Source organism: Cryptomeria japonica, chromosome 2 (genome assembly GCF_030272615.1).
Source record: "Cryptomeria japonica chromosome 2, Sugi_1.0, whole genome shotgun sequence".
Classification (NCBI taxonomy): Eukaryota; Viridiplantae; Streptophyta; class Pinopsida; order Cupressales; family Cupressaceae; genus Cryptomeria; species Cryptomeria japonica.
The window spans coordinates 210,981,298-211,000,182 of record NC_081406.1 but is presented as its reverse complement, the minus strand read 5'-3'; the positions used below and the strand labels follow the sequence as shown (position 1 = coordinate 211,000,182).

General features: G+C 36.5%; 1 protein-coding gene across 3 annotated transcripts in view; it reads right to left on the bottom strand.

The window, feature by feature from the left end:
* Positions 1–1,847: 1,847 nt before the first annotated feature.
* Positions 1,848–18,885, bottom strand: part of LOC131074952 (3-oxoacyl-[acyl-carrier-protein] synthase II, chloroplastic) — a 59,784-nt gene continuing 42,746 nt past the window's right edge. For all 3 annotated transcript variants that reach the window (XM_058011697.2, XM_058011696.2, XM_058011698.2), the window contains 10 exons: positions 10,021–10,131; positions 9,816–9,911; positions 9,653–9,698; positions 9,255–9,334; positions 8,811–8,879; positions 8,584–8,668; positions 8,337–8,491; positions 8,136–8,216; positions 2,441–2,500; positions 1,848–2,296 (listed from right to left, as the gene is read on the bottom strand). In XM_058011697.2, coding sequence (XP_057867680.2) covers positions 2,174–2,296; positions 2,441–2,500; positions 8,136–8,216; positions 8,337–8,491; positions 8,584–8,668; positions 8,811–8,879; positions 9,255–9,334; positions 9,653–9,698; positions 9,816–9,911; positions 10,021–10,131 — 906 coding nt within the window. In that variant the 3' untranslated portion in view covers positions 1,848–2,173. The remainder of the gene's footprint in view (positions 2,297–2,440; positions 2,501–8,135; positions 8,217–8,336; positions 8,492–8,583; positions 8,669–8,810; positions 8,880–9,254; positions 9,335–9,652; positions 9,699–9,815; positions 9,912–10,020; positions 10,132–18,885) is intronic.

The following is an 18,885-nucleotide window of genomic DNA, read 5'->3' as shown; positions in this document are numbered from 1 at the left end:
CAAGTGTCACAATGGAGAAGCTTAATGCAGTCTTGTCCAGATTCGTCGAATATGCATCCAGAGAGAGGGATGGAGGAAGGAATGTTCTAGAAGACAACTTGCTTGATGACTAGGTGTCATCTCATTGGACCTCATTCCTCAAGCTTTGTGATATGGATAAGATTCCATTTTTTGTTGGAAAACCTAATTAGGGTTGTGTTGGCATGATCTTAGTCATTGATTCTAGATGAGAGGTATTTTTTGAGAATTGTCACTTAGATGCTACCAAAATTGAATTAAATAATTGAACTTGGTTGATTTTTATGAAATCTTGGAGTATTGTGTGGTTCTTCAATCCTCAATTTGGTTTAGAATTCGCTTTAAGTGTTTTAGTTGAATAAAGAAATTGTTGAATGGATCTATATGAAATTCGTTTATCCATGCCACTAGCTATTTGTTGATTGTAAATTTGTGTTATGTGGTCAACTGGAATTTGATCTAAGCTTAACTTCGATTTTTACTTGCACATTGATATTGAATGAATGGATGATGTTAGTGTTGTGAGTACAAATCTGAATATCAATTGATTACCTTATAAGATTGCACTAAACTTGTGTGGAGTTGTTCATTGTATGACAAAACTAAGCCTAGTTGAATTTCATAGAGTGAGCTATCTTGCCTTCTAGGATTAGAATAAGATTAGAATAGAATTCCTAAACCCTTTCCTTTTGCATTTTATTTTAAAATCTTTGTTAGAGATAGGACAAAGTGCTCATCTTGCCAAATCATAAGTCATCTCAAAATCGTGGCAAATACCCTTCTATTCATGAAAATTCAGTTTGATTAGAACAATTGTGTAAGTCCCTTTGTGCACACAGCAAATCACATTAGCCATTGAGTTACCCACACGTCAAGAACTGAGTTACCCACATGTCAAGAATTGATGTTAGGAACCTTGTAGTCGTCTTGGTTGATCATATATTTAGCATCCGAGGTGATTTTGTTCAAAAGAGGGTAAAATATCTTTGGGTATTTTATTGTGTTAGAGGTGTAAAAAAACACATCAACGGGTAGTTTGGTTGTGATAAAACAATAGTTAGACGTTTAGGCTAGTATGACAACTTTGAAGTAGTAAGTTTAAGGAATATGGAATTTCTTTACAAAATTTATCTCTGGTTATCTTATAGCTGAAAGGGGATGGAATGCATATAACGTGTTTTTTTTGTGTGAAGAAAAGGTGAGTATTGGGAATATCCCTTTGGCTGCATGTGTTTACAGTGTTTTCCTACTTCTATCCTGTTTCGTTTGTTCCAGTTTCTAGTTTGAATATTGAGTTGCAGGGTTAGAGCATCCAGAACTCAGTGCTGATCTGAAGAAAAAGGTAAGTATTAGGAATGTTCCTTTGGTTGCATGTGTTTACAGTGCTTTCCTACTTCCTATCCTGTTTTGTTTGTTTCAATTTATGGTTTGAATTTGAATTGAAGGGTCAGAGCATCCAGAACAGGGTGCTAATCTGGCGTATTTATATAACAAGAATGCATTGGGCCTCAAAAAGTTTTGATTTTTTTCAATTTAAAAATGGTGTAAGATGTGAAGTACTTATACCACTACACTTTTACCATATATGCCATGTATATACAAATATGAATCAAGAAAATAAAAAATCTTTATCAGAACGAGCAGCCAAAGAATTTTGGAGGCTCCAGAGAAACAAAAAGAGATCTTGCATTAAATAATTAAACCAAGTGACACGCGTTAAAAACAAAAGTGTGGCCTACATCTATCAGTTGGGTTTACAAGCACTTATGTCCGAGTGATTGGTTCAGATTAGGCTGACAGAAAGGCCATCTGTTATGAAATTTACTATCTATGAAAATTAATTATGATTTCATAATTGTGTCCAACCAAATATGTGTTTATATTTACAAAATTGTCCGTGGAAGTCTCCATTCATGGAGTTCAAAAAAAGATTGAAGCAGCAATTATGCTTTCCTAATTATATCAGTTATCTCCCTTATCCTACTGACTGCATGGCATCGCACAATCATTTTTGGTACAAGAAATATTCACATGGTGGTTCGAACCTTGCAAGCTTTTGTGATTCCAACTGATGAGTCAACTCAGAGTCAAGGATCCTCGCTTCAGTAGGATTTGGTACACATCACAGAAATGTAATATTTTTGGAGTATATCTTCTAAGATTGTTTATAGGGAGCAAAAAGCAAAGAGGAATTGTGCCCTCCAAAGCCAAACGAATTAGTTAGGGCAACTTTAATGTCCAACCTCTCTTTCTGGCCTCCAACAATAATACTCATGTCCTGACACCAAATATTAAGCAAGCCTGTCAGCTACCTAATGAACTAAAATTGAGCCAAACAAAATATTAATCTTATCCACAATAAGAAAACTGAAAACTGCCTGTAAAGACGAATGTTTTAGCTAAGACTGAAAAGAGTTCTTACCACATCTTTCTCGGGATTTTCTAGGTTTAGGGTAGGATGAACCCATCCTGTACGAATGGCCTGCATAACACAATATAAGCACAGAAAAAATACAGTAAAAGCAATTGGAAGGACAGAAATGTTCTATATACATCCCATGCACTACATTGGATAGATGTGGGTGGCTATGATACATTTATTACTAGTATACTTATATTTAGAAAAATTTATGGTAAGTTTGCTTTTTGTTTTTCTTACACAGATTGTGCTGACCTCTTATAGACCCTTGTACAGCGCCTATCGGCGTAATTAGCATGGAGCTATCAGTTGCTCCTGCCTTTATGTATTGGACAATAAATCAGTTCTAACGTAGCTTGGCAGGGGAGATAATCAAACTCGTATCATAGTGTCAGCTTTTGTGTAGGAGTCTTTTCAACTATGAATTTTTATTTTTTTTCTATTGAGAACTGCTCCAAGTATATTAAACAAATAAAGCATAGATTACAATGGTAATCATGCTAGAAAAGTGGCTGGAGAAGTGCCTGTAATTAACGTGAATTTTTAAAAATCATGTTGGTCACCATTTGTAAGTGTAAAATCCATCTATATCTTTCTGAAATACTAAACAAGCAAGCATGTTTATACATTCATATCAGCTTGCTTGCTGGCTTCCATGTATTCTTGCTTGGATGCACCCTCTCCAATATTGTATTATACGTGCAATTAACTTAAGCTACCAATAACATGGCAAGCAAGTTGGTAAATAAATGTGCCTCAAATACTAGATACTGAAATTGTCTCTTTCTCTTGTACACTCAGAAAATCTCCCAAGACTATGGATTGCTGAAAATCAAATTTCAATATAAAATAAAATGCTATTGACTATTTTTTACACACACACTTAAATGAAGAATTTTGTGCAGCATTGTTGCAGGGTTTTTGTAGTTGTTGAGTTTCATTCTTTTGGGGGTATCTAGCCAGATGTAATGTTTTATTGGAACTTCCTCTATTGCACACAGATGTATAAGCTAGAAAATAAGGGTACATATAGAGTTGGTACAGGTACAAAGTGCCTTCATGTATTCATAACGTGATTTTAATCCAAGATGCACCCTTTTTCCCTTAAATACTGAGCAATACTACATTTCTGATCAGTCAAAAAAATTGTCTTATGTAATAAGTAAAAGCATAAACGAACTGGAAAAATAACAGTAAATTAGAGCAGAATAAGGTATACTTCGGTAACCTTTGGCAAATAATTTTAAAAATGTATTTTTTCCTATTATAAATAAAACTTTTTATTCTTCTGACTTGGGAGCAGAGTTTGTCTGGATTCTCTATTGGATTGGAATCTTCTTGTTATTGTGAGACTGGTTTCTGATTGGGTCTATAGGTTTCATGGCCAATATGGCCCATTGTCTAATCCTGAAAGGTGTTTATGGGTGGCCAAATAGGCCCCATCCATTCTTATCCGTAAAGGTGTTTGATGTGATTCTTCGATTTTTCTCATTCTGTCCATACATTTTTTTGCTTCCAAATCTCAGTTTTTTATACCATGTGTCTGAAATAAACAGATTGTTAGTCTGCTTGAAGAATCAAGATCATTAAAAAGGTGAGAAAGAGAATGAATATTTATTGGATTGACATAGAATGAGGTTCCAGGTTGATATTTACTTAGTTTTAGAAACATACAAATAGTCATCATTCTCAGAATAAAAGAGTATTTTATAATAAAGTAAAAAGCTACAAACTGAAATGCAAGCAAGCAGGAAGCTGCATAGGCAGGCATTGAGGATGACCAGGGAGATTCAAAAAGGGAGGACAAGGATGAATGAAATGTTTATTTCGAATAGGAGAAAAAAGATTGATCAACCTCTGATTTGAGGCCTGGCAAAATATGAGTGACAAGGTCTAAAGTAGCTAAGGTTCCCTCTTCCATGGCATGCTCTGGCATCATTGACGATGGGCATTTCTTCTTCAGAGATCATTACTGATGGGAAAGGTATCTCTGTAGGCTTTAGTTTGTGACAAGGGCTTAAACATAGTTTTCTCCTCCCCTCCTCTATGGCTACATGTGAGGTTGATTCTATTTCTAGTGTAACCCAACTTTTAAAAGGCTAAAATGTTTTAAACATTATTTTGGTGTGGATATCATCTATCAAAAAGAGAAAAAATTAATTTTCAAATATGAATCCACCATCTCTATTTTACATAGAGTGAATGTGTTCCAATTTTGAACCATAAGCAAAAGAAGTAGCACTCGCACTAGGTAGAGTGTATGTAAGAGCCTTGTCATCATCTATATTTACTCTAGCAAGCTCTACAAACTACAATAGATGCATCCAAGGTGGTACACTTCGCGGCTATATCCCAATTTCTTCGTTGCCCCTTCTTTGTAGTCATCTTGCTTATGTGATAGGATACACAAGTTGGAATGGATATAAACCAAGTCTTTTTCTATTTTTGCAACCAATTGGTTACACTTCACTAAATGGATAAAGGAGTATGTACTCCAATTTTGTTCAGCTGAAGAACTTGCAACCTATTGAAATTGGAGAGAAAACCAACACAACTTAATAAAACAAGTTGCAAAAGAAATTAAGAATGGTAATTACTGAAGACTACAAATATTAAAAAATAAAAAATAAAAATAGCTCTATTGTGATACAATCTCGATTGCAAGAGGTTGGAGGAACAAATATTCTTTCCCATGGAGGTACCACCATGTACGAGCATCTTTGTTGTATTAATCTCAAAGAGAACAAATAATATGACATTGTCCTAATATGAACTTGCGAAACTATTTCCTAATATTATCCACCACTCATGGATTTGAGAAGATTCTTCAAAATACCAACTTTTACCCATTAGCAACTTCACTATCTCTATATGGTGCAGTTCTCTTTGGCAAAGAAAGTATCTCTATGCCATAGTATTTGTGAGATAATACATATGAAAGGAGACACAATGGTATGTTCATCTTGTTCCAGTGGTGATGAACGATTTTTTCCGCACTTCATAAAAATGTTTCTTTGTGGTCATTCTCTTTATGTTCTATTATGACCTTTATTTTTTCTATCATGGAGTCGATGCCATCATAGATGTCCCCCAATCATGGCTGATTTGTATCAACAAACTTGATCATACTCATGATAGGCTCAATGGAACTCAAGACATAGTCCACATGAGCCCACCAATCATCATCTAGGATTGATGAGTTGACCTTCTAGGCCTTCTCTGATTTTGATTGCTTTCAAATACTCAATTGGTGGCTAATGACCATGGAGCCCAATGCCTATTGCACCTTCACAAGTCGTAAAATGATAGTGTGTGATGTGAATTAGGTCTCAACAACCTAATTTTGTGTAAAAACTAAGTTAATAACACATTAAAATATTAACATGGATAGATTATATTTAAAAGGAAAATAAATTATATTTCATCTTCAACAAATTCCAAATTCGAAATGTCCTGAAAATGCCTTGTGACATGATGGTTTGTCACAAACATTTGGATCTCCTCACCCTCAATGTATATATCTTTCACCCACTCTATTTGAGTGCCAATTGCTTGTATCACCAAGTAAGGGAGTGTACGGTAGTGTCCAAAAAAATGTGTGCATACTTGTACTCAACCAAAGCACCCATTGCTTTGCAATTTTTCGCATTGTTTGTTATGGCTTGGACAACATTTTCAAGACCCACCATCTCTATGGACTCAATGAGGATTTTAGAAATGAATTCTACATCCTTGATTTGCCTCTCACAATCAACCGCCTTCAAAAATATTGCCCTTTTAGGGACACTACAATAAGATTTATTATAGGTCAATTTTTGCAATTTTTCCATCCATCAAAAATAATACACTCTCTTATTTCAATCCAAGAATCCCTAATTGGTTTGAGTGATATCTCTAAAAAAAAATTCCAATAAAATCGTGCACACCTTTTCATACCTAGGACCTATGAAACTATAAAGTGCATTATTGATTGATTTAACCATTTCCCACCAATATGGTTATCTCACCAAATTGAAAGGAAAAATATTGGCATAAATGCAACATGCAATTTTTTCCTCTACAATGTCTCTGGCTTCATTTTAAAATGCATTAATCAATGGGCCTCTGATCTTAATGGATAGAGGATGTTTCCAAGAAAGGATGCTGGAAGGCATTGAATTTCTAGGTGCCTTCAATGATGTTCTCCTTGCCAAAGGAGATATTATTTTTTCTCTCACTCATAGCATCAGCTTCTTCTTGTTCCTTAACAAATCCCATAATTTTTTTCTTTTGGAAACCCCTTATATTTCCCTCCACATATTATAATTCCCCAAAGTGAGCTTTCACTTGACTATATGAGCTCTTAAGTTGGACTCCATACTCATTACAATTCCAAATAAAAGTCCCCCTCCTAGAAGTTGATCAAGCATCATAACATATTTCCATAGAGGAGATACTTTATCATATTTCAATTGTTAATTTGCCTCTATTCTCACTTAACTTGAATTAGCGGCCATTCCAAATATATTGCAATTTTCTGTTATAAGAATTATAAATTTAAATTAAAAAAAAGCAACCCTGCAATATGTATAAACTAATAAAAGTAAAAAAAATACCAAAAAACATTATTAAAAAATCTTAAATGGAAAAAAAAAACTGATTATCTTTTAAAAAATTCAAAAAATTCATTAAAAAACTAAAAGAATTAGTTAAAATACTTAAGATTAGATGAATAGATTTCTTTTTGTGCAAACTATATTCACCCTCTTGGTACTTTGTGAATGTTCTCCTTCAAAAATAACCAGCTCCTTTTCACAATACAAAAATGGATTAGCAAGAATGAGTTTGTGTGAAATGGAGTTATCAAACAACAAACAATAAGAGGTGTTTTTGGTTTTAGGTTGCTTTTAGGGTTTTTAATTTTCTTGGTTAAAAAAATCACCTTTTAGCTTGTTTTTGGCAGTCTATTGTGTTGACACACCTACAGGAGCATACCAGCTGCCTTGGATTACTTGTGGTTGCACCATAGTACCCAAGGCAGCTGGGACACAACCTGGCTGCTCCCAGGGCGCTCCCATTGCCACTCACACACCTGACACGGTTGGGTACAGGTCCAAGATCCCTTATAGGAGAACTTGACAACTTAGGTTTTAGCATTTTTGACGTTTGGATCACCAATGCCCTTGGTTTTGTGAATTGGTTCCAACTCAAGTTGCACTTGATTTGGCATGCAGTCCATACTTTCAAATGGGCTTCTGGTTTTGGTGTAAAAAGTTTGCATATTATTTATTATTACTCAAATGACAAAAGACGACTTTCCAAGAAAACAGATTGAAAACCAAAACTGGAAATTTTAAACACCCATATTAGGAAGAGATATAGGTAGCTACAACATTGGAGAGATACATTCTGGAAAACAAGAAACTAATCTATGACCAATGGATTCAATATGGTACTACATAATACACAATCAATGCCTTGGTATGCATGTAGAATAAGACTCATCCATTATTTGTTGGGCAAGTAACATGGGATGAGATGGCCGTATAATAGAAATCTTGAAAATCACTTTCCCCTTCAAATTTTATTAAAAAATCTCCCCACCACAGAAATATCAAATAAATTAAGCATTAAGAAACCCAAAACAACCAGCAACCACAATTAAGAAGCAAGTTACACAAACTGAATGTTTGAAATTCTAAGGGGTTGTCTTCCATACCTGCAAGGTTGCAACAGCCTCCACAGCCCCAGCTGCCCCTAACAAATGGCCAATCAATGATTTTGTAGAGTTCACCTTCAGCTGAAAAGATGAAATATCATTACTTCAGCTTAACAATGTTCTTGAAAATGCATGAAGAAAACGTTTTGAATGTAATTAAAAGCCAATGTCCAAACAACAAATGAAAGGAAGCATATGCACCTGAGGATTCTGACCAAAACATTGGATCAAGGCATTGTACTCTCTCAGATCACCAGATTTGGTAGAAGCTGCATGAGCATTAACATAGTTCACATCTTCTCTTGCTACACCTGATTGTTTCAGAGCCTTTTCAATGCAGAGAAGAATCCCTGTACCTGTATATCATATTCACCACTATAGAAATGATCACCATTCTCTCTATTTACAAACCTTCAATAGAGAATTTATCATCTCTTCAAGAATATACCTTCAGGATGGGGCTCTGTCAAATGGTAAGCATCAGAGCTCAAACTTCCTCCAAGAAACTCTGCATATATCTTCGCTCCTCTTTTCTGCCAAGCTCATTGAAATAAAATGGACATTATTTTCATTTTTTGAGATCATTTTTTCATATTCAAACAATACTCAGACAGCTTGTTTTAAGAGTTTCATCTTTACCGAGCTGTAGTGATCCTCTCACAAGCAATGTTATACCTTTGCATGTTCTAGCTCTTCAAGAAGTAATACACCTGATCCTTCACCCATAACAAATCCATCTCGATCCTGACAAGTGCAGTCGAGAAAATCACATGTTTAGCCATCTGTATAATATCACACTGTCAATATGAATCAGTCAAAAGCACAAAGTGTATATTGATTTGTAAATTTCACTAGATAATAACAGTTATTCTGCATTCCTATGCCAACATAGGATAAATAAGTGTAATGTATGTCAAATTCTGTAGCCCGTTACAAATATACAAAATGATTGAGGTTGACAATCGATGGAAGTATCATGTACGGTTCACTACTGGAGAGCACTCAATCCCAAAGTAAACATGGAATATCAGAATTGTGAGAATCTGACTGAAGCTTGTGTACTTTGTGGATCATAAAGTTTTAATGATTAATTAAAAAAAAAGGGGTGAAAATTCATACGGTGTCCCAAGGACGTGATGCCTGCGCAGGGTTTTCATTTCTTTGTGATAATGCTCTGCATGCTATAAAGCCTCCTAATCCTGTAAACAAATGCATCCTCATAAGTTGAACACTTACAATGAGTTGATCATGCTCTAAATTCGATACATATAACAGAGAATTAAAAAGCAATAGCACACATGCTTAGCTAATCTTCCTAATATCTCTAAATCCTCAACAAAATAACATATACCCAATGAGGATACTTTAATACCACAAACCAATAAAGACAATTTTCTACAATCTATACGTATACAAATAAACAGTAGTACACAGTACACACAATGTGTCAATAAACCCATCCAAATTTACAATTCAAAGGTAGCACCAAAAGCAAATGAGTTGAACAGAAAACTCACCAATTGGAATAATTGCCGCATCAGAACCACCACAGAGCATTACGTTCTGAAGACATAAGCACCACTGAGGTTTCAACTTTCAATTTGCATTTTAACTTTAATGGTAATTTTGCTTGATTCCAAGAATAGTTGTACTAAAAACAAGATTCCTAATATAACTTACAGCTTCACCCCGAATGATATGATTGGCAGCACTTAAAATACAGAAATTACTTGTGGCACAAGCAGTGGAGATTGAATAATTTGGTCCCATCCAACCCTGTAAAATTATTAATAGTGAAGGATATGGTGACTCTTCATGTCTGCAAATATGCATTGAACATGATCCGAAAAACCACTAAAATGAAATTTCACCGAGTAACATTTACCAGATCCATGGCCAGAATAGCTGAACCCATATTTGTTGTTGCAAATGGTATACAGAAGGGATTCATTTTCCTGTAAGAAACCCTTAGAGCCTCTACTGCATCATTGAAAACCTGTTTGTAACTTGATTGTGTTAGACACAACATGAACACGTGCCTAAAAAGTGTGCCAGTGCTATAATGATATTTCATTAATTTTCATTTTAATGACATCAATTTTGAATAAAATCCATCACGCAGAACCTCTATTACACAATGATGCAGAATATTTCTTCTTTCTTATGCAATTAAGGCAAAAAATGTCTCCTTTCTGCTGCACTCCTGCAATGCTATCAATTTCATTTGGCTGGGATTAGCAAGGGAAAATTCTGATTGACAGTTGGTTCTGTATTTGTTTCATTTGCTGATGGGTAACAATTGCATTGTTATTGTTACCCTTTTTCTCCTCTTCACAGTACATTCTGTTGTGTTTTCTTTCTGCATGTAATACCACAAAGAATGGTTGCAAGAGTGCAGCAGAAATGAGACTTATCAAACTCAGTTGCAGCAGAAAGAAGACATATTCTGCATCATATGGTATCTTTATAAGAGTTTTCTTCAATATATTCCTAGAAATTAGAAATTTAAAAACCTTTGATCCAAAAAGCAGATCGTTGAGGTGAGACTATTGTGGTCTAGGTGTCACTAACATTCATTTTGTGAAGTCCTTGAGCCTTAAACAAAGTGTTGAACCTGGATTCAGTGAGTTTTATCAGCATGTGAACTGTACTTTGGTTGATTTCATATTGGCAGTCATCCAAAATATTGCACAGATGAGTCCAAGTCACAGTGCAAGTGACAAAAGTTAGTTCCTTTCCTTGTGTCAAAATCACAGTACAAGTAGCAATTGCCTGATCATCACAGTGAACACACTCTATACTGTGGCCAACATGCAGAGCGAAAACACCTTGGCAATTCCATTCTGGTAGAAGCAGAAAAAATGTTCTGAGACGAACAGAAATGGAATTCAAAACATTTCACTCAGTCTTTTCAATTTTTTTTGGATGCTTGATCTTCCTTTTCTCAGTTTTGGGATGTTATTGCAGTCCATAGACAAGGGGTGGAGACCTGAAAAATAAAGTAAGCAAAATTGTAGTACTGTAACCTTCATGTTTGTACTGCTTGAGTGTCAATTGTAACACCAGAGAGGTGTTTTTGGGTGTTGGGACGATTTGCAGGTGTCTGGGATCTTGAGTACGTGAAGTAGAGCTCTATATAAGCCCTATGGCATGTTGCGGTTGTGAAGAGATTGAAACAGAGTGATGCAAGGGGCTCTTGTGGAGTTTTTACCTAGTTTGTGTTTCTCCATATTACATGGAGTGTTCATAGTCAATTGTCCTATTATATCCACACTTCTCTTATCTCTTATTACTCTCTATTTTACTATCTGGATAGATGAAACATGTGTGTGTGTGTTAAACTCCATAATCAGTATAAGAAGGGTATTATTGAAGCTGATGTGAGTTAGTGTTTTATATCCATTAGTTGGTGACCACTTTGAGTATAACTCCATTCATTTACAGATCAAGTGGTATCAGAGCAAGTTCGTATAACCTATGTTTGTGGGATTGTGATCATACTGGTTTATTCCCAGTACAAGGTCTATTGAGAATGGAATCCTAGTGCCTTTTTGAGCCAAAAATTGAATCAAGAGAGTGGTTAAGAACAAAGAATGGAAAGAGAGGATTATTGAGAAGCACAGTGTAGGAAGCTGGAAAAATATATGGCTAAGATATCCATTGTAGAAGAAAAGATTTTTATGCTAGAAAGCATGATGCTTTCCTTGATAGCAAGAATGGCCCCTCCAAAAGAGCATCAAGAAGAAAATGAATTTGTGAAGATAGGATGTAGAGCACCTACCTCAAAGAGACTCTTCAAAACCAAGACATAGATTGGCGTTCAACTATACAATAGAGATATCAGTATATTAGTGCCAATAAATTGGACCGAGTGTCCAAACAGAAGTGTAATTCAGTCTACATTGGCTTTATCCACACCAACAAATTTATTTTGCAAGATTGGAACTTGTTGGGCATGCTCTTACATGGTATGAGAGCTATGCACACTCCTTGATGGTTCAAAAAATGCCACCAATTCCCAAGGGGGATGACTTCAAAACATTGTTGAGAAAACAACTCTACCCAATTTGCCATAAAGAAGTTACAAGACTATGAGTCCAAAGGCTGGTCGGCTCTGTAGAGTCTTTGGACTCGGACTCGGCCGAGTTTGTCCAAGTCTGGTCAGACTCGCCGCAGACTTGCCGAGTCTCGAGGGTCAGACTCTGCCATGGCCAATCAGCAAAAATGGCAAAAAATCTATTTATATTTTCAGAAAAAAGCACAGATACCCAAAAGAGATACAAGGCATTTATATAAAAGATCCATTAATTAAAGCTCAAGTATGCTCAAGTATGCTCAAGAGTCTACAGATTTCAGTGTGGAAGAAGATGATGGCAAAAGGAGATTCTTAAAACGTTATATATGCTATGAAAGATGGCAAGGTTTCAGATTGGAAATTGAGAGCCATAACCTAGAAGGCAAGATGGTGATCAAGATAAATTGACAATAATATCTTTCATTATAACAGAAGTGAAGGCAATAAATTTTCTTATTTGGCAACAAATAATGATCTAGGGGTTTTACATTTGGAAGGTGTCCTAGACAAATTTGATTACTATCCTATCCCAAAGATTTTGAAAGTTTCTTGGTGGCTGATGCCTCCCTTGCCTGCTCTACATATTTTTCTGCCCACCATCACATCTATGCTTAGCTTGACATTTCAATTTTCACTGTTTTTGTATTGTCTTTTTCACTCTCCTCTTGTGATTTTCTCATAAGGTGGGAGCATTGACTTGCACTTTAAAAGCCCTTTCTACTGTTGCTTACTTTGGAGGAAGAATATACTACTGTCTTTTCCTATTTTATTTTTCAAGCTCAAATGCCTTGTATCTCTTTTGGGTATATGTGTTTTTTCTATTCCATGAATAAAAAATAGTTTTTAGAAAGAAAAAAGTTTTGATGCCATGGATTTCATATTCCATGAATTTTGTAGACATTTGACACTATTTATATTTCTAACGTGTTATTTAGTTTAACTTATTTCCTTCAACTCAAGCCTAAAATTTGCATTTATACTTATGTGATCAATGTAAACTTGTGTACGTGTTCAAAGTAGCTTCTATTTGATGAGATTATTGTGTCTTTAAGGTTTATTTATTAAAGGATGCATGAAACAAGTCTTAAATCGTTAAAAATCTTTGAATTTCTTGGGTTTTTCAATTTTCCGAGTCTTCACTGAGTTTTTGCCAAGTCCGGGCACCGAGTCCGAGTCCACGTCAAAAATCAGCTTGACGAATCCAAGTCTTGTAACTATGATTTGAAGCAAGAGCATGGGCAAAGCATGCATGCATACACAAGTGAATTTAGGAAGAGAGCAGTTCAACTTGGGAAAATTATTATGGACCGTGAGGTCCTGATAAAGTATGTGGGAAGATTGTTTTAATACCTACAAAGAGCAATTCTCAGGGCCAAGACCCAAAACCTAGGCAAGTTATGTGCCCAAGCACACTACCTTGAGCTGGATAAGAGGGGACCTCTTTTAAAAAGCACAAGGGTGGAGAACAACTATATGGTGATAAGAAGAACCAAGGTGGTAAGCATAAAAAGAATGTTACTACCATGAATAAAAAAGGGCAAAGGTAAAAATGAATCTTATTGTATTCATTGTGACATTGATGGGCATGTGGATGAAAGGTGTTAAAATTTGCATCCAAAGTCAACACCTTCTTGGATGAAGACATGGAAAGACAAGACAATGTCTTTGTGGACAAAGAAAAAGAAATAGATGGTCACTCAAAGGTAGAGAAATGTCTTTCTTGTGCTCCCTTGTACAAGGGTTTTGTTTCAATGAGTAATGAAACTCGAAGTGAAAAGGAGCTCAAAGTTATTCCACATCAATATCCAAGCCAAGGTAAGAAGTTTGATGCATTGTTTGACTCATGTTCTCAAGAAAACCTTATTTCTTGCAAATCAATTGAGGAGCTTGTTCTAGAAGCAGCTGGCTACCCACATCCTTACTCCATGAGGTGGTCAAAGGATAGTGTAAATGTGAAATTCACAAAGCAATGTAAGTTACAGTTAGGGCTTACTTTGGAGTTTGTAGATGAGGTAGTGTTTGATGTGGTTCTGTTGTGACCATTTCACACATCGCCCCATTAGAATGGGGACCCCCTCTTTTTTGCTTTTGTTTTGCTTGTTCTTCTCTCTGCTTTTAGGGCTTTGAGTGAGTGAGTGGTCTGTCTGGGCCAGGGCTAAACCTTAGGGGTTCCTTTTGATGTTATTCAGACTGAGTCCAGTCAAATTTTGAAAAGTTGTTAAGTGTCCTCCCGAAGAATTGAGACGATTGAAATAAGGTAAGCCTTTCAGGGGAGTCAAATAGGTCTTAGGTCAGGTCTAATCGGGGTTTTTAGGGTGAAATCCAATTTTGACTAAGTGTTAGCATTTTTGAAGGAGAAATTGTGTGTTCTTGCCTGGGTAAGTTTTGATCCATTTTTTGAAGTGAGATGATGCCTGAAATAGAGAAATCGCTCCTGACCCTTGCTGAGGGGCCAGGGCGAATTTTATCCTAAGTACAATTTCTTATTTTTGATGGACTTGCTAACTGGTTCCTGGCCTTGAAAATGACCTGACTTTGCCTTGTGAAGTGATTTGAGACTTAAATTTTGAGCAATTTGGCCTAAAGAGGTAAAATCGCTCTTGACCCTCAGAGAGGGCCCAGGGCGAAAATGTTGTTTAAGTCATATTTGTCACTGACTTTTCTAATGTGCTTTGTGCAGGGTCTCCCGGAAGGATGATTGAACGTCACTAAGGGCGATTGAAGTTTTGAAGGCAGGAAAAGTGATGATTTTTGGCCTAAGAGGGAAAAATCGCTCCTGACCCTTAGAGAGGGCCTAGGGCGAGATTTTGATTTCCTTCATTTTGCAATGGAAAGAGACCAAGTTTTGATCATGAATGGAAAATAAATGACTTTCCCCAACTACTTGAACAAGTTTTGACTTGAAATGATGAAGGACCTTGTTGAAAACAGAAAAATTGCTCCTGACCCTCAGAGGGCCCATAGCGAAAAAGCTTATAGAGGTCATTTCTAGCTTTATTTGGTCAATTTAAGATGTCAAAGGCATGGTGGAGGATGAAGTGAGCATGTTAAAGTATCCAGACTTGATTGAAGATGATGAATTGAAGAGGTTTTGCCCAAGAAAGGTAAAATCGCTCCTGACCCTCGGAGAGGGTCCAGAGCAATTTTCTTCATGTGCACATTTTTTGACCTTTCTTGGACATGAGAGTTTATTCATAGCATGAAACAAGATGGCATCTTCCTTAGCAAAGCAATTTTGAGATGAAAAGTGAAGCATTTTGGTCCAGGTAGCAAAAATCGCTCCTGACCCTCAGAGAGGGTCGAGAGCGAGATTTTCAAAAATGCATTATTCTTGCAAGATCAAAGTGATTTTTATGATTGGAAGGGATGAAGGAAAGCATGTTCTACCCATTGAATATAATTTAGATGATCAACGAAAGAGGAAATCAACCCAAAATCAAAAAATCACTCCTGACCCTCAGAGAGGGCCCAGAGCGAAAAACCTAATATGGGAACTTTTCATCAAAGTTTGAGGAAAGACAAGTCTAGACATAGGTTTGAAATAATGTTTAAAATGCCTTGGAGTGAAAGGAGATTGTTGAAAGTCAGTATTTTGAAGGCAATTACAAAAATCGCTCCTAACCCTCAGAGAGGGCCCATAGCGATTTTCTAGGATTCTCTCCTTTGTTTGACGAATTGAGGCAAAATCTTGTGTGGATAGGAAGAGGAGATGATGTTTTATGCCTTAGAAGCAATTTGGAGTCCAAAGGATGGAGAAATGTGTCTAAAAATGAAAAAATCGCTCCTGACCCTCAGTGAAGGCCCAGAGCGAAAATCGCTCCTGACCCTCAGTGAGGGCCCATAGCGAAATTATTGAAAATCTTCATTTTACCTTGTAACAACAAAGCGAGTTTGGATGAGATGGAAAAAGGAAGAACATTGCCAAGTGATGAATAAAATTTCAATGAAAAATGTCGAAGAATCAAGCCTAGTTTGCAAAAATCGCTTCTGACCCTTGCTGAGGGTCCAAGGCGAAAAACTTCAAAATCACACCTTTTCTCCAAAATTTGATAGAGCTAAGTTTGCGAGTCAGTAAGAAGGCCTAGTTGAAATGTCTTGAAGAGATTTTGGAGGTTGAAAAATGCTAAATCTGAGCGAAGGATGAAAAATCGCTCCTGACCCTCAGTGAAGGTCCAGAGCAAAATTGCCTTAAAAGACATTATTTCCTTCAAAATTATTGATGAATTAACTTTATAGTGCAAGGAAATGGATCTTAGAAGTGATATTGAAGGGTCAACAATCGAGCCAAGGTGGATTTTAGCTAAAGAATGAAAAATCGCTCCTGACCCTTGCTGAGGGTCCAAGGCGAAATTTACATTTTCACCTATTTTTCCTCATAAAAAATGTCAAATTTAAAGTGCAACGCATTAACTAGATATCAATTTACCCTCCAGGAGATTTTCAAGTTGAAATGTGAAATATTCAAGGCTAAAATTCAAAAAATCGCTCCTGATCCTCAGAGAGGGTCCAGGGCGAAATCCTCATGAAATCTCATTAAGCCTTGTTTTAAAAAATTAATATTCTCCAAATTGCATTAGATTGCCAAAATTGCTAATTTTGAGGCATTTGGAAAATTAAAATTGAATTAGCATTAAATAAAAGGCATTTTGGCATTTAATAAATTGATTTTAAGCCTTAGAAAATCAAACTTTTATTTTGAAGGCATTTAAAATTAATTTTTATTAAATTAAAATTAAATATAAAGTGCTCAAGGCACTATTTTCATTTATTTTGCCAAGTCGGCCCCCTTTTTTGGAATTTCATTTATTTTTAACCCCCATTTTGCCAAGTCGGCCTAGAGGGAGCAAAGGGGTGAGCGCTCTATATAATGGAGGAGTTCGTTTCACATTTCAAATCATTCAACCATTGCCTTAAGTGCGAATTTGGAGAGCTAATTGGAGATGCGAAATCTGGTTTGCTTGGAGCAAATTTCTTTCAAGTGTTGAAGGCTAGAAGGAAGTGGAGTTTATTCTTTTGAAGGCTAAAGGAGGCGCATTTCATCCAAGGGAAAACTTTGATCTACACTTTGCCTAGCAAAATTCATCTATTTTTGCATCATTTCTTAGAGTTTAATACTCAAGAGGAGGTATGGCGAAATCATCTTAACACAATTGTTGAAGATTTGAATTTTGAACATTTGTTTTGAAAAATCTAAGTATTGCATAGTCAATTAGGAAATGATAACTCAAGATTTATCATGAAGTTTCCTAATTAAAATCTTAAATCTTCTTTTTTACTCTATATTTCTACTCTTCAAGATATGCTACTAATTGTGAAATGTTGTGTAGGTGTCAAGATGGCGACTCCAAAGGCAAGAGCATCCACTAGTCGTCCAGCCCTCATCAAAGAAGATCAGAAGAACGAAGAATTGGAGACCAGGATCGTGTCCAAATGGAGTAATATCGGAGATACCAACTTGGGAAACTTCAATGTGAAGAAGTTTTGAGAAGTCCCCTACATTGGCAAGCCATCACCTATTGCAAAGAAGATAATTGAAAGTGGCATCATCAAAGCGGCAGGTTTCCCTCCAGCAGTCCAGTGTCATGAGCTGATGATCGAGTGTGCCCGCCATTATGACTCACAATCAAGATCGATCGTATCCAAGGAAGGAAACACTTTAGCTTACCTTTCAGAGGAGGCTATAAGCGAAGCTCTTCATCTTCCAAAGCATAAAGATATGATTCACAAAAGCCTAGAAGGAGCCAGATCAATGTATGAAGATGATCCCGACACGTGCTTGAATCTCATCAATAAGAATTGGTTGCTCAAAAGTCGTCCTCGCCTGAACAAGATTCCCAACACACCACATAGGATTGATTTCCAGGAGGAGTACAGAGATTTGATAACTTTGCTCAATCAAGTTACAGGGGCTCCTCAAGCCTTCTACTTCGAGAAGTGGATGTTCTTCTTCATTCAGGTGATTGTCCAAGGAAAAGGAACAATTCATTGGGCCAGAATTATTAGCCATAGTCTGGATGTGCAGTTGAGAAGACTAAGGCCTACCAAATCATTTCATATGAGCTCATATGTCATATATGCCTTGATCAGGAGTTTCGAGTATGCAGGGCTACCTCACAGAGGAGTGATCGGAAGAGGACCCGGAGAAGTGAGAGTTTGTGACTCTTATGTTCATTTGCATCATCCACTTGGAAGTGACTACAAGTTAGTCAATGATACCTTCACGATGAACATCACTAGGATATTGCAAGGCGGGATTCACAATCGACTATCTCTGGATGCACAAGAGCTTGTGAAGAAGTATGGTGCATGGTTCATCCAGTTTCCAAAGTTTACATATATCAGAGTTCAGGGGTGTCCTTCACCTCCCTACATGTTGCCGAGATATCCGACAGACAGGATAGTGCTACTTGAGGTAACCAGGCAGTTGGTAGCTTGTGCAAAGGTATCCAGACACAAGCATGGAAGTGAAGTTCCCGTACCTATCATATTGGGGAATTCAATTGAGGTATGTCCTAATACTCAAGCTTCGGAGGATGCAGAGAAGGAATTAGCCTTGTATTCATTCACCTTCTTTGCCCCGCTGGAGAATTTTGATCCTTATGGTTATATGGAGGAAACAGTTGCTAGGAAGTACGGACATGAGTTTCAGGTAGAAGACTTTTGGATGAATCTCTC